The following is a 26,220-nucleotide window of genomic DNA, read 5'->3' on the forward strand; positions in this document are numbered from 1 at the left end:
CCGTCCTTGTGCAGAAGACTGACGGGCAGGAAAGGGTCATCAGTTATGCTAGCCGGTCGCTATCGAAGGCAGAAACGAACTATTCCACAACAGAAAAGGAGTGCCTAGTGATCATCTGGGCTACATCCAAGTTTCGCCCCTACCTCTACTACAGGCCCTTTAAAGTTGTGAGCGACCACCACGAATTATGTTGGCTAGCTAACTTGAAGGACCCTTCAGGTCGGCTCGCACGGTGGAGCCTACGACTTCAAGAATTCGACATTACCGTCATTTACAAGTCCGGAAGAAAACATTCCGACGCTGACTGCCTGTCTCGCGCCCCCGTCGACCCACCGCCGCAGGACGACAAGGAGGACGACTGCTTTTTGGGAACCATAAGTGCCGACGGTATCGCCAAACGACAGCGAGCAGACCCAGAACTCGGGGGCCTTGTCAAATACCTCGAGGGCAGGACCGCTGTTGTTTCGAAGGTATTCACGCGGGGACTGACGTCGTTTTTCTTGCGCAACGATGTTCTCCTAAAGAAGAACTTCTCACCGCTTCGAGCCGATTGCCTTCTCGTGGTACCCTCGACATTGCGGCCAGAGGTCCTTCAGGCTCTGCACGACGACCCAACGTCTGGACACCTGGGCGTTTCTCGCACGCTAGCAAGAATACAGGAGAAGTACTACTGGCCGCGCCTTTCCGCCGACGTCATCCGTTGCGTAAAGACCTGCCGGGACTGTCAGCGACGCAAGAGACTGCCCACTAGGCCAGCCGGACTTCTGCAGCCCATCGAGCCACTATCGAGCCACCTCGACGGCCGTTCCAGCAAATCGGCATGGACTTACTGGGGCCGTTCCCGACGTCCAATACCGGAAACAAGTGGATCGTCATGGCAACTGACTACCTCACCCGCTACGCCGAGACAAACGCCTTGCTTAAAGGCAGTGCCGCCGAGGTAGCCAAGTTCTTCGTGGAGCACATTGTCTTGCGTCATGGCACCCCAGAAGTCCTCATCACAGACAGAGGTACCGCCTTTACTGTGGACCTAACTCAGGCGATCTTCAAATACAGCAAGACGAGCCACTGCCGCACCACAGCCTACCACCCGCAGACCAATGGCCTCACCGAGCGTCTAAATAAGACCATCGCCGACATGCTGGCCATGTACGTCGACGTTGAACACAAGACATGGGACACCATCCTTCCGTACGTGACCTTCGCGTACAACACGGCTGTACAAAAAACGACACAGATGACGTCAAACAAGTTGGTCTACGGACGGAGCCCGGCAACGACGCTCGACGCCATGTTACCGAACGTGACCGACGAGGAAAACATCGACGTGACCACCTACATACAGCGCGCCGAAGAAGCACGACAGCTCGCCCGCCTACGGATCAAGAACCAGCAGGCGACTGACAGCCGCCGCTGTACTCTGTATTCGGTTTTCGCCCACAAAGACTGTCAGTAACGCTCAGCGTGAACCGCACCTCATTGTTCGAGAATCTTCGCGATCATTGTAGATCGTTTTGTTAAGATTGCGCGCAAGACGCGCACACTCGAGCTCATTCTAGAATTTGCGCGACAGCCAGCGATAACGCTGGAATATTCTACGGCACATGTTTAAATGCCGATGCGCTTCACCGCTTGTCAGTTGATCGACGGTCGACGCTCTGCTCGCCGCTATCAGTTTCTCGGCCACAAGTTCGGCCTAATAAAGTTTCATCTCGACGTGCTGACTGCTGCCTTCGTCGACGTCACGACCACGTGACAGTATACACAGGGCGTCAGAGTCACAAGTCATAGTCAGACAAGTTAGACAGTCACAAATGTCATTGAAGTAGTTGTGTTTTGTAGCGTCAGCTACACTGGCCTAGCTGAGCCAGTTTCGCATGCATCCTCAAGAGCCGTGCTGCGCATACGTGAGGATCAGTGATGTAACGTAGCTGGCGCACATGAGCCGGCACCACCCGCGCACTCCGCCGCCGGTCTGCGCATTCCAGAGACAGTGACGTCGTAGCTGGGGCAGAGGCACTGACGCCGGTGCGCCTCGTCGTCGAGTGCCTTTGCTGTGCAGTCGCCGTCTGACACTGCACTGGAGCCGCTTGATAGCGCCTCTGACTGGCGTTTGCCAGTGTGGTATAGCCATGGAGATGGAGAGCGCAAATGCTGCTCAACGGCGCAGAAGAGCGGAGAAGCTTAACTCATCGGATCCCGAAGCAGTTGCCTGGCAGTTAGCGGTTGAGCGTAGGAAGTATGAACAGAAGAAGGCTAAACGTGCTGCGGGGACACGAAAAGCTAAGAATAATCAGCTGAACCTTTGCTAACGCTACGTATGTTCTGGCATAGCCGAGCTAAGCCACTGCAACATTTTTTTTTTGCTCCTGGTGAAGCAACCTTGTGATCTTGATTACATGCGGCAAGGGGGGCGCCTTGCGCTAGGTCTTAGTGGCACCCAGGGTGACCATCTGGGAAAGCTGCGGTCATGCGGGTACCACCCACAAGAGTTCACAACAATTTTTACGCTTAGCAGCTGCATTATTGTTGGTGACCTTCAGTGTCATGTTTTCTTTGTTACGCCTGTATCACTGTGTTCTTCGGAATGATGCTTCCTGCTTCTTTGCACAAGGCATGGTTGTCACTCAATAATATTAACCTCATTTCTCAATGAACGTTTTTCATTTTGTAAAGAATCACTTTGAGCTGACGAAGCACCGCTGTGGAGTGTTCTTGCTTCATGCGCTGTACCTTTGGTAGATGTATATGGTTGAAAGGCAGCGTCTATACCGGCATTTATTCCTCTGGAGATTCGGCTGTTCTTGCAACACGCAATTCGTGGTGCTCTTAGCTGACGCGCGTCCACTGCCACATGTGTCACGACTCAATGCCATGCACTGGATGGATGCACTGCCACTACTTTGTTTTCATTTCCCTGAAGGCTTTCAAGTCACCACTTGGAAGAGGAATCAGCGTCACATTCTGTAGCTTTGTGTTGAGAACCTACCATGTCTTTCGCGCGCTTAATAACTGATGTGGCGGAGCTGCGGCGGTTGTGTAAGGTTGCGTGACGCTTGACGATGCCCCCAATTCCATCGAAAACATTCTTGCCGTGCCCTGCTGGGGAATATGGCCACTGCACCAAGGCATATTTGGTCACTGCAAGTTCATGAAGCTGGTACCTGTCCTAGAAATGGCTCGGAGCACCATCGCTGACGTATTTAACAGGTGCATATAAAGGAGCAACACCCTCAAGCCACCCGTGAACCTTTGCGAGAGCGTAGCATGCGTGGGCGCAATCGTGGCTAGTGTCATCATTTATAAGAACGCAGCTGCGGGTTCCTTTTCTAGTCGTGATGACGCATGTGAAGATGGAGACTTGGGTTTTTGGAGACGAACTTCTCCCAGCAGAACTACGGTCCAGTTTTCTGCGAAGTCAAAATTCAAGAGGACGCAGCCTTTCTCGAGAGATTGTTTTGATTCGCTAATGGCTCTTGGCTCTGCCCTGAACGCACCGAATGTACTCGTGCGGCACCCATTTTTTGAAGTATGTTGAATATATTGCACGAAAGTGTTCGAACTTCTTTTTTGACCAAATCTCATTTCTCCCAGATTGTGAACACAACTTCCTCTTCTTCTGGGATCCCTAGAATAGGCGCTGTAATAACTTGAGGTGTGGGGCACGAGTCACAAGGATAGATAACACCGTCTGGACATCGGCTTACAAACAGTCAAATCCTGAAGGTCTTCGATGCTCTTCCTCTGGCCAGTGGCTATTTCTAAGGTCCGTGCACTTAGCTTAGCGTTTGCACAGCACGTGCAGACGCAAACTTTATGAGGCACAGTGCACACAGCCCATTTTGGCCTCAAGGAGGAGAACTTCGTGAGCCCGATACCTGTGTCAGGGTGAGTTGCTTTAAGGAGACGGTTCTACCGTCGCCATCTTGCGAGTAGTTTCTTCTTGAGCCACCAGAAGACGCCACGAAGTCACGTTTAGAAAAAAGAGGCAAATGCGCTCTCCGCCGTCGTACCATGCGACGGCGAAGATCCTGTCCCTGCTGCAACTAATCTATTCTTTTCAGGGGCGCCGCTGCTTCCATAATCTCCTTTGAAACGTTTCAAATGTGCGTGACGCCCTCCCCCCTCCCTTTCCCCCGCTCTCCAACAAAAAAAAGAAAGCACGCACCAGAGAGCCTTTGTACTCCCGTGCAACTGTCCACAAAAGAGGTGCCTCTCTCTCTCTCACCGTTTTTTTTTTCTGGCTTTCTTGCTTCTGCTTGAAGTGGTGGATATCGCCGCGTCCTTTTTCGTCGACACATGGTTGGAAAAGTTTAGAGGCCTCATCAAACACGAAAAGTACCCGTCGCCGTCTACACAAATGCTACAAAAAAAAATGGTTGACGTCACAGATCACCAAAATTTTTGTCATCGTGACGTCATCACATGACATCGCCGCTTCGTCAAAGGTGGGAAGATCCCCGAGGAACTGACAAACCGCGTGAGGTGCGGAAAGCTTTCGGTAGGGGGGGGGGGGGGTCAATGCTGTCGACCGAGAAGAAGGCGCCTTTGGCGTTTGAATCCTCTTAGACAAAAACTGCATAAGGGACCTTGCGAGTTTTATTGGGATATATATTTCGCACACCCCCTGCGCAGCACTTTCCACGAGCTTTCGCGAATGCGACGGCGCACCTGTCAGAACCTCATCAGTTCGCGCACAAGGTGCTGCAAATCTTTTCATTCGTTTCAGAGCCACCACACAGTGGTGTGGTAAACGAAGCGATCACACGAAACGGTTGCTTTAGGAAGTTCGCACGCGCTCACTGATGCGAGCACTCATAGCGCCAGCATATGTGATGACCATCGCGAAAACTCACGAACAGAACTTTTTTTTTTTTCACGTTTTGCCAACTGATATTTTTTAGATGCGACAGAAGCCCCAGCGTACGCAACTTAGCGCAAGGGTTTCAAAAAGGGCACCCGCGGCTTCGCACGAAAAACGGGACTTGTCTCAAGCATTCTTTTTTTCTTGAGGCACCCCATGCGGTCACTATGAGTTGAAACTTCACCATGGAACGAAAATTCTATATTTCAGGATCTGCGTCCAGATTTTAGTCATGGTGGAAATCAGTATCGATGTGTTTTTTTCGAAACCTGACGTCAAACCCCTTTCATAAATGACCCATATATAGGATATTGGAAAGGTGCTCTTTCAATGACAACGTTAGGTGACATTTTGTTCAAATTCGCTGTGCCCGCCCCCTCTATGTTTTTACCATCTTCAGTATCTCGGCACTTGTCGGACTAAATTTCGTGATTGCAGCACGCTAGCTGATTGAGACCCCTGGCTTAGCGATTGGAAGCTGCAAAATCGGTCCCAGCACTGCACTTGTCATTTGGGGGGCGGGGGGGGGGGGGGGGGGGGAATAGGTGGCTCCCACATATGCCTAACTCAGAGGGGATTATGGCTGCACCCAGTGAGCTATCGTTGAAAAGGTCCATCGGAGGGGCACGCTTGAGCGCGTCTGTTTTCTGCGAACGCCTCATTTTCTAGGTGTCTATGGCGGCCAATGCCGGCGATACTGAGACGGTAAATGGGCTACGTCATGCGCTCTGGTCAGTGAAGGGTGCCCATAAAATAAAACATCACATGTTCAACATGAGCAAAATGATTATCTGCTAAATTTAGCATTGCTAGAGGTTCTTTGTTCATATAGCGTAAATTGCTCGCGTGTTGTCTATTTCGCGCAGTCCAAGCTTTATTCCTGTGTTTCCAAACTTCAGTAGGCGTCGGGACGCGTCACGTTTGTTTTGCTACGTGCGGCTGGGAACGCTAGAGCTCACGCAGCCATTCGCACTTTTCGCTGCAGTTGAGGAAACATGGCTCGCTAACTGACGGCTTGCAAAATAGTTACTGCGCATATGTGAGCAAGCTTGTTTTCCACACGAAAGCCTCAACCACAGACTAGCAGACGAATAATTTTTTCCCATTTACCACTAATTCCTGCCTTCCTTTCTTTCGTTTCCCCCTTTCTCTCGGTGAAAGAGAAAACTTACAATCAGGCGTGACATTCCTGAAGTACGTTTTGAGAAGCCTTCGTGCTGATCCTGCACCTTCGCTGGAATGCGGAAGGGTTAACATGCTTAGAGCGAGAAAAGCAGTCAGGGAAGGAGAAGTTCTACAGCTGTTTGCAATGTGGGTGCCAGGGGCGACAGCCTCTACGACGGAGTCTTTTGCGACGCTTTCGGGAGACCGGATGCAGCATGAATTGTAATAAAATGGCAAGTTGGTGCTTATTCATATTTGAAGAAAAACAAAGCTCAAAAAGACGTCGACAAAAAAGAGAGGGAACACACACAGCGCGCACTCACAACTGAAAGTGGTGAGTGCAGGGCTACGTCTTTTTGAGCGCTGTTTTTCTTCAAATATGAACAGCATGAACGAATTGATTCGCAACGCGCTGTTGAGTACACAACGAGCGGGTAGCAATGGGCATTTCTGAGAACGCGTCCTCCGCTCCCATCGTAGTGTGATGACGTCATCGAGGAGTGAAGAGGCCTTAGCTAGTCTAGAGGAAATGTCAATGGGCCTTTTTCAGGTCCGAACAGCGCCTCCACTGGTGATCACAGAAATCGAAACTGGGGTCCGCGGCCTCCCGTGGGCCTGGTATTTTTCGAGATAATTTGCAAACAATGCCAGGCGCCCCTCAGTTCGCACCTGTCGCCACCCTGTGCAACGTTTATAGAAGCTGTTTGGCCCTGTGACCCCCCAAAAACTTGGCGCGCGTCAAGTCACCACCACCTCGCATGCGCAGGTAGTCTCCCGAAAAAAAGTCCATTGTTCAACCGGCGTCACGTGAAATAGTCAAACACACGTACACTGCCAAACACTCATCACCTGCCCGCGAGGCGAAAGCAGGCTTCCAGGTACTGTCCTGAGCCTCAAAAATTATGAGGAGGCAAGGTCAAGTTCTTTGTGTCCTTCAAAAACGCTTCTACAGTCACCTGAGTACAAAGGAGAGCAACCAAACAATTCCTGGAATCTTCGGCACAATAGCCTAACCTGCTGGCTATGCATTCATGATGTACAGTGCAACCCGCTTTCTTCCCCTCTTTCTTTATCTGTCTCCCTCTCTTTTTCTTTCTTTCCTTTTCAGCAGCCTCACGGTACTCACGGGGTTACATTGTGCACTGAAGACGCGGCGACTAGATTTAGCCACTGATGTCTGGACAACTAACTCATCCGTGTTTTGGCGGCTAAGTAATGTTTAGAGGCACCACTTTTGACAAATGGCGGAACTGACAGGAAAGACATTGATGTTTTTCTTCACAGATGGCGCCACCACCAAAAAATGTTTGCGAGATTTATTATTTCTTGAAAATCTTTTGTTTCAAGCACCGCTTCGTGAAGTTAGTGAGTACTGGTGATTACAAGACACTACATGGTCCTGCTAATGTGCAATACTTGTTGTGAATTGGCCTACAAAAGAAAAAAAATGTAAATACGCACGAACCTGGCAAGCAGAAAAATGAGCTAAATTCACTGCTGTCCTACACATTTTCTAAATAACTTACGACAATTTTCTCTTCATAGAAACCTAGAGAAAGGCTTGCTGCTTGAATATTGAAGATTTCAGTTTCAGCGTGGATAGTTTTGTCCCTTCGTTGGGAATGCCTGACCAAGTAGAGCCATAAATTGCCAAATTGAAGTAGTAATAATTCAAGAACTGTTCATCAGAACACCAAACAACTTCGCGTACACATGAAGTACATTGTAGCCTGGAAGCCCATTTAATATTGTTATTCTGCACAGAACAGAAAAAACGTTATTTACTCATAAACTTTCATGGTTTTGCCCATTTTTGTTGGAGCGTGCATCAATTTCCAATAGCTTTACTGGCAATATCTCTTCATAGAAACCTTGCATAACGCTTCATTAAAATGCTCAGCAAATTTCATTTCGTTATGTTGAACAGTTTTACTGCACTGGCAGTACAACAGAGGCTTGTGCAGCAAAAACGCTGTTTTTTGCTCACACTATTTTCACTGCCATGAAATAACGCTCCAGACTAGGCAACAATATTAACTATCATTAGAAAGCGGAGAACCTAAACTTTCTAATGCAATACAACTCATATTTATCCATTGAGCAAAGCAAGCACAGTGAGCCAGTAAACAACATCTAAAATGTCGAGCGCTGGCCACTGGAGTGGGACCGTGGCACCTTAAAGGAGTCCTGACACAAAAATTTTCGCCCCGCGTTTTTTTGCTGCAATGTGTTGCTGGGGGCCTGTTAGTCATAACACGGCACATCGTTTGCTGCAGCGCGCGACAGATAATTAATTACAAGCTCCTCATTACCGACACAGCCTCAGTTTCGGTTTGACAGAGCTTCAAAAACGACAAGCCGCCGGGTGCAACTATCACCACCTAGCGAGTGAAACGCTCGGTCACGTGAGCACACAGAACAGTGACGCATTTCCGCGCGGTCTGTCGTCGTCGGGCTCATCGTCGTCTGATGGCGACGATTTTCTTGCGGCGGGGATCGAAGGAATTTTCGACGTGGCGAATCCCTTCATGTTTGACCCGCTGGCGAGGAGCGATTCGTCGGGAAGCGCGTCAAAACAGAAATGGCGGCTACGACGTCATCGTAACTTGTACCGGCTGCAATGGTTACGTAGGGGAAGTAGGGGGGTCACCTCGGGTCACCTCCGAGGGTGTCAATGCACTAGGTGCGGCCTATAATGCTGGATCGCGCTCGCGAACTTCAAAATTCATATAAAATACCTTCCAAGCTTTATTCGCTGCCGATATTTTGCAGATGGTACACGCACGTACACGGGAATCGATCCAGCAGGCTATCTCGGCCGCGAAATTTTGTGTCAGTACCCCTTTAAGGAGGGACGCGGCTTTCATATCGCGAAAAATGGCAAAAAAAATATATTTTTTGAAAATCACATTTTCAGTTTCTGTAGCCCTTTTTATATCCGATTCCAAAATATCTTCACCAAAAACCGTGTAGAAGTGCTTTAAAAATTTGATGCGCCTGCCGAGGTGGCGAAAATTATTGGGGAAATCGCAAAAAAACAATCATTTTCAAAACATAGCTCCACAACGAGGCCACCGGGCGCCGATATCTTGGGCTCATCGGAAATGGCATTTCTCCATCTTCAAATTCCCCATCGCAGCTGGCTCCTTCCTTCGAAAACAAGCGCACAAAAAGCAAATGTTCGAAGGCCGTTTCGAGCCCTCTGATTGGCCGCGTCCGCCATGTTGCCCCAGCGGCCCTCGCTATTGGTACGATGCTCGCTCCGGGAGATCGTCGTCTGCAGCTCGCGAGTCTCGAGGTCACGACTGTCGAAAGTCGCGCTACTTCGTGGCGTATTCACACTCGCTCCGTATTCACGGCTCGACGATCACTTTAAATAGAACTACGTTTTAGTTTGGAGCTGCTAGCAGAAGCTCGGTGGCATTACGATGGCGCGCCGCGCTCGTAGCGAACATCGCAAACGCGCGTCTCGGACAGATTCTCTAGCATTGACTCGTCGGAACCGCGGTTGGAGGTTCTGCTTATGAGCACTTCGGACGTCGTGACGAAGATGATCGCAGGACGACTCTTTGTACTCGCGACCACGCATTACGTACTTTGAAACATCGGGCACAGCTGCCGGTGCGTCTACTGCTTGGAGTCGTCACTAGGCCTAACTCCGCTCACGGCGGCGGTGCGCGAGACGAACCTCAAACTTTGCGGGCAAGAACAGCGCATTAGCGGACTCGTGGCAGTGTGCTTCTTCGCAAGCAATGAAGCGCATCGCTCGCCGACTCCTCGGTACAGCAGATGGTCATTTTACGCATTGGCAGCGGACCCCACGGACAAGCTCGTCGCGCAGCGAGCGCGCGTCGGCGTCCCGAAATGCGAGACCAAACATGTTGCGCGCCTATTTTTCGTCACCGCACCTAGCCATATTGCGCATCGTCACCTAATGCCGTCACCCAGCTCATCGCGTGCCGACTTCCCAGACTCCGCGGCCGAGCACTTAGAGGTAAAATAAAGCACTGGTGATGCAATATAGGCGCACTTTGGGCCATGCTTGGCATCGCCGTAAGCTCTCATGAATCATCTGAAAAAAATAAAAGCCTCGCAGATAAACGTGTCCGCGACCGGGTGAATGATGAAGTGCATCGCAGGCGAGGTTTACAAATTAGCTTGAGTGAAACAGGGAGATGAATTCATATCTGCCCAATTCGAGTTTTGAATAAACTGCTAAGGAATTCCTATTCCACCAATGTCTTGGCCATAACTGCCTGTTATTTAGGAGGAAGGGATAAGTTGTCATGATGAGAGCCACTGTTAGTATCCTATAAAAATTATTCAATGATCGATTGCAATCAAGACTTACGTTACGATAGCATGAATGCAAGAAAGCTGGCAAATCATCATAGTACATGGCCTAATTTCAGATTTCAGTTCCGTTTTTTGTTCTATATTCCTCGGAGCACAGCTCAGGGCATGACATCCTTGCTTTTTCTGTACGGCCTTTTGATAATTAGCTATTTGACGAGTTGCACAAAGCCTCGATGCCTGTTGCACAGTCATCTCATGAAAAATGAAAATTAAAAAAAATTGTTGCAAAAGAAAATCTATTAATGTCATCTTAGAATGCATATCGCTTTGAACGATTTTCCTATCGCACTTTTTAAAGGGACTGTCTACCGCTCGGAAAAATTTTTCTGACTGTGGTGAAAACGAGAAGATCGTCACATCGGCGGCAACGAGCATGCTTTTGCCTCATAAAAAAAGGAATTATATTTTTAATTTGATGTCAAAAATCGTGAAAGAATGACCGCTAGCTTCACCCAACGGCGATGTGGTTCAATTCACTGGTAGGACAAGAAATCCTCGCAGGTAGACTCATTTTGCTTAAAAACAAACATGTATAATTGAAATTGTATTTTACGGACTTGAGGCCCCTTTCGGTTGCGTCAGAGTAATTTCTTGCCTTTTTTTCTCTCACACATCTAAAAAGGCGCCCGATGGCGCTGCTTGCGGCGCCGTCTTCGATTTCTTCTGCTTCAACTCATGCGTTATGCCATGCGGCTCTCCACGCTGGTCGTACTGTGCCGCTGTATTGTTGTAGGATGTCTCACATGTGCTGCGCTGTGAAGGCGCGCATATATTGTCTCTTTTTGATGAATCAACGTGGCTTGGATTGCGGCAGCAGTGGTAAAATAAACGCATAGACTGCGATTACAGCGAAACATGTGTTCTGTAATCGTATAATAAGGCTTCATTTAATTGCAAAGGCGCTGAAAACGACTGTTACATTCATTACATTTGTGTTCAGCGAAAATTAAGTAATCCTACAGAAATCACGTGTGCTTTCAGTTTTAATTTTTACCGGTACTACAATAGTCATCGCGTCCACCAACCAGTGTTGTGGGCATGTTTCACGCCAATGGAAGAAGACCGAATGCAAATAGAAAAATTCTGTTTTAAAAATTTCTACTCACTTTCCAGAGAAACCGCTGCAAGGTTGGACACTTCAGACAGTGCGCTTTTTATTGCGGTACAAAACAGAAAAGCAATGAAGGACGGTAGACAGTCCCTTTAAGCGAGTCAGACTCGGAACAAGAGCAGAAGGTGAAATATATTGTACATCAAAAAGTTGTGCAGATATATTCATGAAATTTCTACAGTAGCGTTAAAAATACATTTCGAATAAGTGTGCCAATTTTCATCAAAATCCATGAAGAAATAAGAAAGTTGGTACCGAAAGCCACGTCCCCCCTTAACCCTTTCAGCCCTGGATTTTTTATTTTGGTCGGGGAATCTTTTTCTGCGTGTTTTCCTAATAACTATGACCTTAGATGACCAAAAACGAAAAATTGAGCCAGTGGTGCAAGTATTAATGGATTTACAGACATGACGTCAAATTAGGTCATCAGGGCTCAGCGGTTGCGAAATGAGAAAAATTTCATCTTTTTTCCTGCTATTCACTAGAGCACACAAAATGTGAACCACGTCTCATTTTTCAGTGTGATACTCATTGAAACAGCTTCGGTACGTCGATCCGAAAATGGCGCTTAGCCGCCTCAGCTGACCCGCCTCGACGTCACCCATGACTTCGGTCAAGCTTCTTCTTCTTTGCGGCTCCCAGCTCCGCAAGCATGTCACAATTTTGATGTCAATCGCAGTGGGGATGGTTGAAGAAGTATTCCCCCAAGAATCGGCAGTTTTGGTTTCATTTCCAAGGTGCTAGGGCAAGTTTTGTGTGATGGTGTCAATTGACACCGCCAGGGCCGAAAGGGTTAAATAGACGAAATGTTTCCCGAATGTACCTGGTCATCAGCCATTTTGAAATATACTCTTTTTGTCTTTTAGAACTTATTGCAATGATATCTTTCTTGTTTGGGCTTTGTTGGGTGCAGTTCAGCTCATCTTCAGTATTGGCCGCGAGATCGACCTATAGGTGGCAGCACCGTCGCCGCGTTAGTGTGGAGAGGCCGTCGGAGGCGCGTATACAAATGCACACAATGGCGCTTCATTTGGAGTGGTTTGAGAGGATTCTTGGCGAATAAAATGCGTTGATTGCAGCTTACTGGTAATATACGGTCAACTGCCGATTTTTCGGACGCCCGATTTTCCGGACATGCTCGAAAATTCAGACGCTTTCGCGGCACCGTCACCAGCCCCATAGGCGTCAATGTATAAGAACGTCCGAAATTTCGGATGCTGAAACTCTCCGGCATCTGATTTTTCAGACCTTTTGCCCAAATTGCGGGTGCGAAAGGCATTAATTGAAGCCCCAATCTCTGCCATGTCTATAATCTCGTAGGTTCGAACCAGCGCTTTCACGAGTCAATCCGTTTGCGACAGTATCAGAGTCCGAAAGTCAGCTTTGCCGCATTGCCGAAGTGTTACAGGGTGAAGCAGACCAGAAATTCAAAGGGGCCGCTATCACGGCGCCGTGCGGCGATGTCTTTACGGATAAGCAGCGGGAATGCACGGAGGCGTGATGGCGGCAAGTGGCAAACGCGCCAGTACGGCTTAATCGCTGACAACCCTTACCATAAGCGTCTTCAGCTAACTGCTCGGTAGTGCATGTGGCCTAGCGCAGTTGCATGTGTACTGCACGCATTTAATAGGCGAGAACCCAAACGCGCCATGCCGCCATTCATGCTGCCTCTTTGAGCGAGACCGCTAAGTGCGCCGCACAGACGCGTTGCCTTCACGAACGAAACCAGCTCGCCATTGCCGCACCCGTGTGCGGTAAGGAACGGAGCAGACATCACGAACCCTTTCATGACAAATGCGTGCGTACGGTACAGCAACAGAACAGTAATGGCGTCAGCTTAGTTGGCGATGTGCTGCACACAACTAGACATAATCGGCTTCACACGGCAGCAAATGCTGCGTATCGGCAGAGATTCGGCGGTGTGTGTGCGTATCGTTTACGTGCACACACGCATCGGGGAAAGTCGGAGCTCTGCCACCACAGTCTTTGTGTTCCACGTCAACGCGTTTCCAAACACTCCATGCGAGAGAGCCGTAATCTATTCCACGCTTTGCTGGTATCATCGGCGCTCATCGTGAGACGCAAATTTGCAGATGGCAGTTGGCACATAGTTAAGCGGGGTTCGCGACAGGTACCGAATGTATTTGCGAGAGCCTGGGCGCACACCAATATGCCTGATAAGTGCGCTGGGAGGCATTAAAACTATATCGGACGTGGCTGTGGCGATTTGATCGCTTGAGTGGAATACAAAAGCATGAATTCACTTTTCCAGACTGCCCGATTTTTCGGACGATTTCGCGGTCCCTAGAATCGGACATTGACTGTATAAGCTCTTCATTGTTGAATCGATGCATGAAGATTATCCAATGTTATTATTACTAGTGAGAGAAGCGCAGTCTGCCGATGAAAGGGATGCTCGCTCTGGATGACGGTCTACGCTTACGCCCTTTACGACGCTTTTGGTTGTTTTCTCTGTACGTGTTGGGCTTGTGTTCTATGTACTACGCACTGCTGTAGCACGACTGAACTACTTAAGTGTTTACTTCTTGTTCATTTGTATACCAGCTACTCCTGTGCAATTATCACTGCTTGCGCAAATACGCATTTTTTTATTATTGTACAGTTCTCCATGAAATGTAGGACAGTTAAGTTTAGTCAGGAAAGCTACGTGATCAACAGCGCTTTAGCACCACAGAGACATTAAACGTGTATGCACTTGTTCTTGCTCCAGTAACAGAATAGGAGGGTAAGAGTTTCGCACAGAGCTTTCATCAATTGATTACATGCACAACAGTGATGCAACAAAGGCCCGGTTATTTTATGGAATAAGTGTCTTTTTTTTTTAAACAAATAATGTCCGCTCCCTTCCATCAATTTATAACAACTCCACACAAACGTTTAAGATAATGTAATAAAAAAGGATGAGACTGCGTGAAATTATACGACAGAAATGTAAGGCACGCCGTCAAGATTAATTTTGAACATCAGGGTTCTTCAAAGCGCACCTAAATCTAAGCACACGGGTGGTTCTGCGTAAAGTTTTCCTCAAGTTAAAACTGCGCGCGGCAACTCCGTTTTATCACTGCCGTGTCATTCCACTGTCTGTTTTTTTCTTTTCTTTTTTTTTTTAGGGACAGTATGAGTACATAAGTGTCAGACTTCACTCGATAGAAATATTTCGCTGTAGTGGGACCACGACCGTAAAATAAAAGGACATCTTAAAGGGACCGGAAACTGATTTTTCTCGACCCGGTTTTTTACGGTGCGACAGGAAGCTCACCCTTCGTAGCGTTTGTAGCTGCAGTGGTTTATCTGAAAAGCACGTAGTTATTTTATAAGCAGTATTTTTCGATCTGAAAGGCTCCAAACACACATGGAGGCTTGCTCCAGCAACGCTGAGAATTGATAGCGATGCCGCAAGCCCTTGTGAAAGCTGTCGTTGTTCTGCTTTCGCCGTAGTTACTGTAACTATGCTTAACCACCTTTATTTTGAGCTTTCCAACCATTTTTTTAAAATAGCAAGCTGTTACAATGAGATGCGTGGCTTTATACACCTTCCCGGTATTTGTACAGCGTTATGTGCGCCTACGCCCAAGGTTGTCTGCGCCTGTGTCATGGATGGCTTGTCCCGGTGTCGTTACTCTCTCGATACACGAGCCAAGCCAAGTAATCGAAAACGTAACTGTGCATATGCACGGCTGCACCGAGTAGCAGCGCGCATCATTTCTGAGACAAAGTGTAGGTAGCAAAACTATGCCACTCCAAAATCTTAGCGACCTGGAAACTGGGTGCACGGTTGCATGAGCGCGCTGCAAAGTTGCTCAAGACGCGCTGACGAGCATAGGATCATTACGTCACGCGAAGGCAGCGCCACTATAATGCATACTTCTCACGCAGGCCTATATGTACATTATTCTGGAGCGATACCTTTTAATATAAAGAAACGAACAATATTTCAATACTAACAAAAAAATCGTCGACCCTGTACAGCAATCAACGGTCACGTGGCCGTCTTCATTGGATCATTCATGTTTTTGCCACCAGAGGCGCCACAGGTCATTTTTCGCGACTTTCAATTAAGAATTAAAAATATAAATCCATCTCTCACAAAAAAAAACAGGACTGGTTTGAGTCGGTGCAACGGACAATCTTTGCATCAGTGGAGTCAACTCATTTCATATTCTGGGCAGTTGTCGGTCCCTGTAAGCGCAACTGAAGCTCATCATGAACTACAGTGCCGCAGTTATAGACCTAACAACAACACGAAAGCGCATGAGCCTCGTTTTTGTTTACCAAGGAGTCGCTAAAACGCTGCATTCACACACAATTTAATGCTCCTCATGTTTGGGGCTATGCCAAGCGCACTTTAGGATGCTTTTAAACCAGAAAGCGGCAACAACACTGAAATTATAGTGCCTAGAATATACTGGCTAGTGTGCTGAGCGCGCGCTTTGGCGTGGCCACTGCGCTGATGCCTTCCCACAGTCACCGCATGGCGGCGCTGCGACTCGCTAAGGTCCATCGCGCGTCGGCGGCTCCTGCGCTTGTATCTGCGTAGCACGGCGCTTTCTGCTGCGAATACAGTGTTCTTCGTTCCTTTTAACACAGTCGTCAAAACACTCGATCGGAAGAAGGAAATATTAGCGTTAAATTATTGCCCGCAGAGAATCCTCAACTGGTTGGGCACTACAAAACGACGAAGCGTTTCACACGTACCTCACGTTGTCTGCTAGTTTTCGTGACTCTGTGCTTCTCACCAAAGCGAAGTAGAAAAGTCGCAATTAATATACTACGACACACCCAACTTGCCAGTTGAAAACAATCAGCTAAGGTTGACACGTTAGACGCAAAAAATGGTGTCGTAAGGATGGCTCACGGCAATTTCGATCGCGATCAAGTCCGACTCAGATTCATTGTTGCTACACGTGAAGATTCGCTGGCGATTTTACTCGCAGCAGGGTGCTTTGAAGGGCTAGTTGGCACATATTATTCCGTTGAAAACAGCGCGAAGACGGGACGAAGGCTAAGGAAGAGCGCGGTATCCTAGCCTTCATCCCGTTTTCGCGCTGTTTTCAATGCAGCGATTCTACTCGAAGTCGATCCAGCCAACTGCAATTCGCGCCTCTCAGTCGCGGTCATATTTTATTATATTAGCGGCGCATCACACTTCGTATGATGCAGCATCATGGACTTGAAGAGTGTATCATGCGCCGTCAGATCGGTGGCTACGATAATTCTCGCGAGCAGATATACGATCCGGAGCGGGTCGAATCGCAAATTCCCGTGTAACGCTGGTATTACACAAATACAAATATTACACACGCTGGCATTACACAAATATTTCTTGCAGACATTATGACACTAGCTTTTGCACTTTGCTCGCTTCCTCAAACAGGATGCATTTTGCTGATCCAGTGCTGCATATGCCCCATACTTTCGGATCGGTTGTTTCGATGTTTCTGCAGTTCAGCTGTGCCTACTGCTTTTTCTTGTTCAGCTGTGCCTACTGCATTGTTGTACTACTTGAGTAAGTGTGTAGTTAACAGAGCATCGTTTATACGCAAATGTAGTGTGGGGTGGGGTCGCTTTCACTGTTCTGCGTTTTCCAGCATGGTATCCGTATTTTCTAGACCACATGCGGTGAACACAAGCCAGTCTGAATAGGATTTACTACTCAAGCATTTTATTTGAACGGCACTGCTAACTTCACAAAAAACATTACGAACGTGTCTGGAGCTTGAATTTCATTTTAAAAGAAGGAAAGGTAAGTTTAAAGAAACCGAACAGGGGTCATTAGTCAAGATCGACATCTCAATTAGATAATTTCATTAGTCTAGCATTGTGATTGTCTGAAATATTGCCTGAAAAAAATCAAGTGCAAGGCACCTTTGTGAATATGGGCGCTTGTTTTTAACCGCAATGAACTAACAGTTTAAGGTGGGTTAGACTTGCTTTGGTAAAAAAATTCAATTTTGGGATTTCAAAATTACCTCATACAGCATTTATATATCTTTCAGAAAATATGTAACATTTCGGCACTCAAAAGGAATTTTAGGTTCTCTTTCTTTGACACATTGACAAGTAGCGCGCGCGTGCCTTTTCTCGAGAACTAGTGGGCTTAGAAAACAAAAATTTCCACGTGTTAACTAATGGCATTTACATAACCGGCACTAGAACCAGTAGCCTATGCGCATTTGTATTTTTTAGTATAAAAAATCAGTCATAAGTGGCAATTTTCATAAATCAACAAACGTGAAAAAACATAACAAATCTAGTTTTTGTTGTACGCTCACAATTTTAGCTCCACTTCTGTAAAGTGTTAGTAAGTACCTTTATACAAAATTAATGCTCTGCAGATGGCAGATCTTATTTTAAAAGTGCATCAGTAAAAAAACAAACACAAATAAAAAATACTAAACAATTTCAAACTACCTTTGAGCTTTGATGCAACCTGCGTCTACCTTAAAATATCTCGCAAATTTTAGCAATAGCTTTCATTACCACTGCTGTACAGCCAAACTTGGAAACTCACTTTCAAAGTTTGACCCCACCTTAATAACTGGGAATATAATCTGAGCTTCACTATGAAAAATCCCTCTTTTCCACAACATAACCATCAACTTATCAAACATAAGTAATGTTCAAAACACACACATAAATGTGAAAAATATGCTCAACAGAACAGACACAATACAAATAGTCATAATACCAGTTCTTAAATGAGCAAAACAGTGGAAAATGTTTAACGGGCAGCGAAATACCCACACAACTGCTTAATACAAAAATAATAGTGAAAAAAACCTCATCTGTACTTCAACAGAAAATGCGATAGCCACTCCGACACAGCGGTACGAAGCATGTTTTCTGCCTGCCCTGATGCTTCTCCCGCTGCATCATTACTCTTTGCAATTCTAATTTACGCGTGCGTACACATAGAACAGCGCAAACACGATAAAAACAGACAAATTCGGACATGCACGGATCACTTATAAAGCTGCGGAGAGACAACACACCGGCCAAACCGGCGCGCGGGCTACACCTTTGCGACAAGTGTCGCCGCCTGCCGGCGAAAGTTGGAAGGCATCACCGGCCTTGCCACCTCCTCCCATAGGAAACCCCCTCCGCTCAGCACACTAGCCAGTATATTCTAGGCACTATACTGAAATGATTCTGGCGAACGAAGGGTACTACTCCAATACACAGCCCTCTCGAAAGTCCCACTCACTGATCTTATTACAATGCGCATGCAGCCGAGCAAGCCCATTTGGTATTGTACACCGTGTTAGGTACACATACGAGCAGTTAAGCTCGCGCTAACACAACAAAACACACCGCCCTTTGAGAACGTGAATGACGTATTTGCACATGCAAACATGATGTGGCTAGCAGACAACGCAGGGAGCAATCCACACTACGTGCGCTTCAGCCAGTAGCCGCCAGGCGGCGACTCCGCTCGATCTCGCAGCCAATAGTACAGTCGCCGACCGATAAATCGGACACCGATAATTCGGACATGCATGGTAATTCAGACAGATGCGCGGCACAACCGATGATCCCATAGAAGTAATGTGTAAAGACGACCGATATTTCGGACAGCTGCGAGATCTACATTCGATAATCCGGACCCTGCCATTAATGGCTGCCGATCGCCAGCCATTATCTCCTCCGGCACCCATACCATACAAAGTATGGCCTCAGAGATCAAACCGAAAGCTAGTTGGTGATCTAAGAGGCTTTATTTTGATCGCTACTTTATGCCTCAGAGATTTGTGATTGGAAATGTCGATCTGAGAGGCACTGGTCAACTGTGGGAAATCGTATCGACATCGCGAACATCCTATATTCCGGTTCCTGTATCCCCGCGCTGCGCTGCTTTCGCCGCCATTCTGTCGAATGCGTCTGCGTTAAAGCGTTTTGCACGCGTGTTCATTTTTATCTTGAGACATGCTTTATTTGACGCTCGGCTGTTTTAAAAGATCGAGTTAAATGGCGTGAACGGTGCCCTCACAGCCAGCGCCGAAGGCCGCGCCGACGACAACGAAACGCGGCAAATACAGTCAACTGCCGATTTTTCGGACGCCCGATTTTCCGGACATGCTCGAAAATTCGGAAGCTTTCGGGCACCGTCACCAGCCCCATAGACGTCAATGGTCGAGAACGTCGGAAATTTCGGATGCTAAAACTCTTCGGCGTCAGATTTTTTGGACTTTCTGCCCAAATTGGACTCCACGGGGAACGTAAATAAGTCCGAATTATCAAATGTCTGAAAAAACGAATGCATCAGAAAATAAATACTTTTATTGACACTTCGGTGTCCCGGTGGACGAAAAAAGTTGTCATGCGTTGCTGCACACACTTCCGCTTACGTGCAACCAAGTCCGCCTGTATCTCCGCCAGTGTGATGTGATCGCTGTACGCTGACGAAAGAACGGCGAGGGCTCGAGACGAGGCCTGTCCCCGTATTACACCACGGTGACGGGCCCCCTCACTATTCCGATTACACTACGCTGACGGGCCCCGTCACTCTTACGATAGTACTGCGCTGACGGGCCGCGTCACCGTAGTCACTGCCTTAGTGGCAAAACGCTTTACCACAGACACATTCGACATCACCCTTGTTGCATTGATGCAACAAGGGTGATGCCTCTTTCGTGCACGGTATGGGTCATAAAGGTACAAACACTCCCACAGTAAACGCATGCGTAGGTGACCACACGCAGCAGCGTTGACATGAAAACCATTGCGACCGGAGGAACACGCTATGCACAATGAAGAACCTGAGAGCCATTCCCGCTATGCATGCCACTTGATAGTGCCAGAAGACACAGCAGAACATTTTTGTGGCGCCATGCATATTTCCAACAACCCAGAGGAGGTTATGGCAGCATCATGGGAGCCGTCATTAGAAAGAAAACACGGTTGGGCGCGTCTACCCGTTCTGCGACGTCTCATTTTCTTGGTGTCCCAGGCGCTGCTATAGGCGCAACTTGGAAGATCATGTTGTCAACATAGCCTTTTTTCCCAACGAAGCTGACGTGGGCATTGTAATTCCGGCTTTCGAAGCTGTTTTGGAGCAGTTTGGCGTAATTTTTGCGAGTTTCATGCTTTTGGAGCAGCTTGGCACAGGAAAATGCAACTGTATCAAAAATGTGCAATATGTGCAGCTGTCTCACCCCTGATAGAGGAAATACAGTGATTTTCTAACTGATATCATGACGTGAGAAGTTTCAAAGCGTTTTTCAGCGGTGGTCCAGCCAGTTTAGGCTTTGAAGCAATTTTAGGAGCAGCAAGAAAGCTGTTTTGGAGCAGATTTGTAGCAGATGGAAATGTGTTTAGGAGCAGGTTTGTAGCTGATAAATGTCTGTTTCTGAGCAGGTTTGCAGCAGATCAAATGGTGTTTGGGATCACTTGGAGTAGTAAAACAGTAAGTCTGCAACTTTCTATAGTCAGGTACAATTTTGGAAGGCAGCAGCATTTCCTCCTCAAAGGCGGATGAACACAAGCCTGCACCAATGGGTGCACACTCAGGACTGACGCCATGAGCGGGACGGCTGGGGGCTCCGCCTTCGGAGAACATCGGCGCGTGCATGAGCGGGACTATTTCTTTAGTCATGGAGGCGATCGGCTGCCGCGCTTCGGTTGTCTGGGTGGGGCCTCTCCTACCTTCTTAAGTTGTACAGTAAAAGCTCGTTAATTCGGATTTCTAGGGACTGGAAAAAATGCCCGAATTAACCGAATGTCCGAATTATCGAATGGTCAAAATAAACACAATGCAAGAGTTTTTTCAACATACCTTTACTTTACATAGTAATCGCGGATGCGTGTCTGTTTTCGAGCATAAATTCGTGCGGACACAATTTTTCTGAGCCCTTCAAGGTGCTCAGCAGCTCGCATGCTGTCTGCAGTGCCAAACAAAATTCTTCAAGGACGACGAGGGCCTCCGCGACTTCCTTCACAGTGCGAGGGGGCCCGTGCGGCTCATGGTGTGGCTGCTCCTCTTCAGGCTCTTTGTTCTCGGATTCGTTGCCATGCATCACTTCCTTGACGATTTGCTCATCAGTCAGACAGCCGGCAGTGGCAACGCCATCATCAATGCCGATATAATCCTCTAGTGTCACTGCATCAGGCATAACACTTCCGAAATCCTGCCCATCGTCGGCACCGTCGTCCGGCGACACTTCGGCATCGCTGGAGTCGGGTAAAACAAAGCCACTGTGCCTGAAACCGTTGGCAATGGCATGCGCAGGCGTGTTTTGCCACACATACGCAAGAATGCTAACTGCGCTCAGGAGACTCGGGTCGTATTGTATGCCGACGTCATGGCACAGGAGCAACTTCTTGTCGGCAGAGCCCATTTTTCAGGGCACGCAAAATTTCTACTTTGGTGGTGAAGTCCTTCGCCTCGTACTTGGGCCGCTTCGCCGGCGTTGCCATCGGCGGAGAGTGCGTTCACACGAAAAGTCAGCACAAAAGCCCCAGCAACAATCAAGCTAAAGGAGCCGTACTGAATCGTTCCTCGATAAAATGACGTTCAACAATGCAGCACACCAACGGTAACAAAGCAATAAAATGGCACCGCCAACAACACACGCGAAGAAAAGGCGTTCAACCAGTCTCAAGTCAAGCCAAGTAGACAATTGATGTCCATGGCGATGCTGCGTTTGAGCTTCACTTCTGTTCCGAATGGTTCTTTTTTTGTTTTCGAGCCTCGCCAGCAGCCCGAAGTCGCCGAATTATCAGATTTGCGGTCAAATCTGTCCGAAATAACGAGTGCCCAGTCTCATAGAGTGATGCGTATATTTACAGGGATCAGATGACGTGTCCGAATTAACCGATTTTCCTAATTAACGAGTCGAATTAACGAGCTTTTACTGTATCAGACTATAGTGCCTATTCTTATAATGTGCAACCAGGAAATGCTGCTCAAATGTAAACAAGAACATAAGACCAATAGTCAGACAGCAGCCATTAATCGGGCACACCCCCCCCCCCCATTTACCAGTAAAAAAAAAGCAGTGCCTGATCTATAAACAGTGCAGAATGTTCATATTTTGCTGTCGAGGCACTACTATTTTGCTAGTGCGGCACATTTAAGCAAATGCAAGCATCGGGTTGGAAGTAATGGTTTAAGCAGAACATAATGACCCCAAAACACAGCAGGTGTTTTGGGGTCAACACAACTGCATGTTGAGGCCCTGGCCGTGCTGCCAAAGACTAAAGGTTCCTTCATTGTGCCCAAGCAAGCTTTTGTTCCTGGGGCAAGCAGGGTTTGTCAAAACAGTTAGCCAAGCACCCACCTGGAAGTACTGGGTGGCCGAGGCCTCGTCGGTCCTCTGCCGGAAGGTGGAGTTGCTCTGGCCCGTCTTGAAGGCATCCACTATCCGATGAAACCGAAGCAACTCTACAAGTAAATCGTACTCTATCAGTTCTACCCTCAAGCGTTGACTCAGTGCAAATGGGCAGTCAAACAAACAGTTATGAATTCACACATGTTATCAAAGTACTCATGAAATATGGCCAATGGGAAACTGCAATTTTGCTATTAGTATGTTAGGAGTGCTCAAGCAGAGACAGGGGTAGAACCCACACAGCAGGCCTACAAGCACTTCCGGGAGCAGCTAAATTACTGTTTCAGACTATCAGGCATATCGCACTATTTTGCATTGAAGGAACATGCATGATATATTAGGAAGATGAACCCGACAACACTTAAAAGAGACGCTTGGTCACCTTGGACCATTTTACTGCATAAGGTACACTGTTGTGCTAGGCTTAAGCACACAGAGGGAGTGAGCCGGGTGTAATACGAGGACACAGAATCAATGCCTATCATGCGCTGGGAACGTATAGAGCATTCAAAAATGGTAACTAATATAAGCTTGCACGTCAGAAGAAAAACACACACGCGAGCATATTCCAAAACAGGCATTCATTCACGTAGTCGCTAACTACAGTCATCATCAAACCAGCCTGCTTGATGAACTTCAATACCCAGGCCCTGCTGGCTGTGTCCTTGGTATTCCAGTTTCAAAGGTGAAGACAGGGGCCTCTTGCATGACTATTTCACACAACACCGGTAGAGCTGAATCACATAGTTAGGTGATGTATGCCACAAGCTCTGGCTTCAGCTTGCGAGAACCTCGGAGCTTGCCTTCACGCTGCAGTAGCTGCTCAATCAACGATTGACACACCCACAAAAGTTATGCGCACCATACACCAACTCTATGGTGCGCGCAGCAATCGTTCAATACAGAACCTCCAGAACAAGTGCGCAGAACAACCATATGCTGTGCGTCAGACTTGGCAGTAATTAAATTACTTTTTGCTGTAGTATGTAATGTAATGAATTACATTTGCGGGCTGTCCAAAATAAGGCAGTTGTAGCCTAAAAGAAGAAAAGTCAAAACGTTGGCTGAAGCGACGCCCCGTGTTTCATTTGTGGGCTGGTAATTCCAAGAAATTTAGTGATTGCTTTCCCAATTACTTTTGAATACCCTGTCAGCTCCCGTTAGGACATAAAATACCGACCAATAAACGAAACGAAGATAAGCTCATCCGAGTGTCAAAACTTCAAGCTTGGGAAAATGAACAAACGACTGTTACTTCAAAAAATATATGTGCTGTAAAAATGAGTACAAGAGTAGTGCACGAATGATGAACTTTTGTAAAAGTAAATTTCATTATTTCCAGCCAACAGTAATACGTAACGTATTTTCGTTACATTTTTAAGAGTAATTTTCCCATCTCTGCTGTGGAGCAGGAAAGCAAACGTGAAGTTCTAACCATGCCACGGCTTCCCGATTTCTTGGTTGTCTTGCCGTTGCTGCCGGTACACATTTTGATTTCTACTGTAAGTTGAACCCTGAACCTCAAATTTTCAAATTCAAATAAACCAGTTTGGCCGACAGTAGTGCTATTCACGACGGTGAATCCAGGATCACAACAAAGGCAGGTAACAGCAGAGAGAAGGCGCACTGGGCATACTATACTGGGAGCTTCCGATCGCTTTCAGTGTCACACAGCTGTCTACAATCTAGCTGGTTCACTCAAAACAGTCCTTACACGCTTTCGCAACTGCATGCTCCTCGAGCTACCCGATGCACAATGACAGTCGCCGCCAACTTATGGAAGAAGAAGAAAAAAAAAAGGCTATAGCCGAATAATAGCCAAACCAAAGTGAGCAAGCCAGACGGAAGACAAGCTCGCTCACTCAATGAAACCGAAACTAGCCCAAGTGCCCTTCTTTGCAACAAAACGCTTTATTTTTGGCGAAAATTGCGGGTCATGGAGTGGAAATTCCTCCCCAGAGAGACGACCATTCTTTTTAGTGTATCAGTCGTGGATCAGCCTCTTTCAAAACCACACTGACATAGGTAAAGAAACTTGTTTAAGGGGGGACGCGGCTTTCGTATCGCGCAAAATGGCAAAAAAATCGATTTTTTGAAAATCACATTTTCAGTTTCTGTAGCCCTTTTTCTATCTGATTCCAAAATATCTTCACTGAAAACCACCTAGAAGTGCTTTAAAAAATTTGTTGCACGTGCTGAGTTGGCGAAAATTATTGTGGAGATCGCAAAAAAACGGTGGTTTTCAAAAAAGTCTTGCTCCGCAACGGCACAACCGGGCGCCGCCATTTTGAGCTCGCCGTAAAGAGCATTTCTTCGTTTTCAAATTCCCCGCCTCAGCTGGCTCCTCCCTTTGAAAACAAGCGCACAAAAAGCAAATCTCTGAAGGTCGTTTCGAGGCCTCCGATTGGCCGCGTCCGCCATGTTGCTCCAGCACGCCTCGTCATTGGTCCGATGCTCGCTCCGAGAGGACAGCCGTCTGCTGCTTACGCGTCGCGATGTTACATGATGTTACGACTGTCGAAAATCGCGCTACTTAGTGACGCGTTCACTCGTCCTGTGTGCACGGGTCGACGATAATTTAGAATATGATTACCCTGTAGTTTGACAGCTGCAAGCGGAAGCGCCGTCATCAGTGTACGATAGACGATAGCGTGCCGCGCTCATCGCGAACATCGCAGATGCGCGTCTCGGGTAGAAGTTAGCTTGTCAGCACTTCGTACTCCGAGACGAATAACTTCGCGCTACTACTCTTTGTACTCGCGATCGAACATGACTTGCTTTGAAACATCGGGCACCGCGGCCACGCACACCGCGACCGAGCTTACTGCTCGGAGTCGTGGCTAGGCGTAACTCCGCTCACGGCGCTGGTTTACGAGACGAATCCGAACTTTGCGGGCAAGGACATCGCGCTAGCGGACAAGCCGCACTGTGCTTCGTCACAAGCAGCAAATCGCATCGTCCGCTGGCTCCTCGAAAGTGCGGATGGACATTTTACGAATCGGCAGCGGACCTCCCAGCCAAGCTCGTTGCGCATTGACCGCTCGGAACAGCGGCTAGCAATTTCGCGCGTCGGCGCCGCAAAATGCGAGACCAAGCACGTTATGTGCGCCGATGTTTCGTCGCCGCGGCTAGGAGCATTGTGCATTGTCACCGAATGCCGCCAGCCAGCATATCGTGCGCCGACTTCCCGGACCCCGCGGCCGAGTACATCGGCTTGAAAGAAAGCGCTGGTGACGCAATTTAGGCACGTTTGGATTCGTGCTTGGTATCGCCGCTAGCTCTGATGAATCTTCGAAAATAACGAATGCCTCGCAAATTACCGTTTCCGCGACCGAGTGGATGATGAAACGCATCACAGGCGGGGTTTGCAAATGAGC

At 47.7% G+C, this 26,220-nt stretch overlaps 1 protein-coding gene across 5 annotated transcripts in view; it reads right to left on the reverse strand.

Moving 5' to 3' along the window:
* Positions 1 to 26,220, reverse strand: part of LOC119404609 (histone-arginine methyltransferase CARMER) — a 130,604-nt gene that overhangs the window by 96,643 nt on the left and 7,741 nt on the right. For all 5 annotated transcript variants that reach the window (XM_037671169.2, XM_037671172.2, XM_037671168.2 and 2 more), the window contains exon 3: positions 22,793 to 22,896. In XM_037671169.2, coding sequence (XP_037527097.1) covers positions 22,793 to 22,896 — 104 coding nt within the window. The remainder of the gene's footprint in view (positions 1 to 22,792; positions 22,897 to 26,220) is intronic.

Source organism: Rhipicephalus sanguineus, chromosome 9 (genome assembly GCF_013339695.2).
Source record: "Rhipicephalus sanguineus isolate Rsan-2018 chromosome 9, BIME_Rsan_1.4, whole genome shotgun sequence".
Lineage (NCBI taxonomy): Eukaryota > Metazoa > Arthropoda > Arachnida > Ixodida > Ixodidae > Rhipicephalus > Rhipicephalus sanguineus.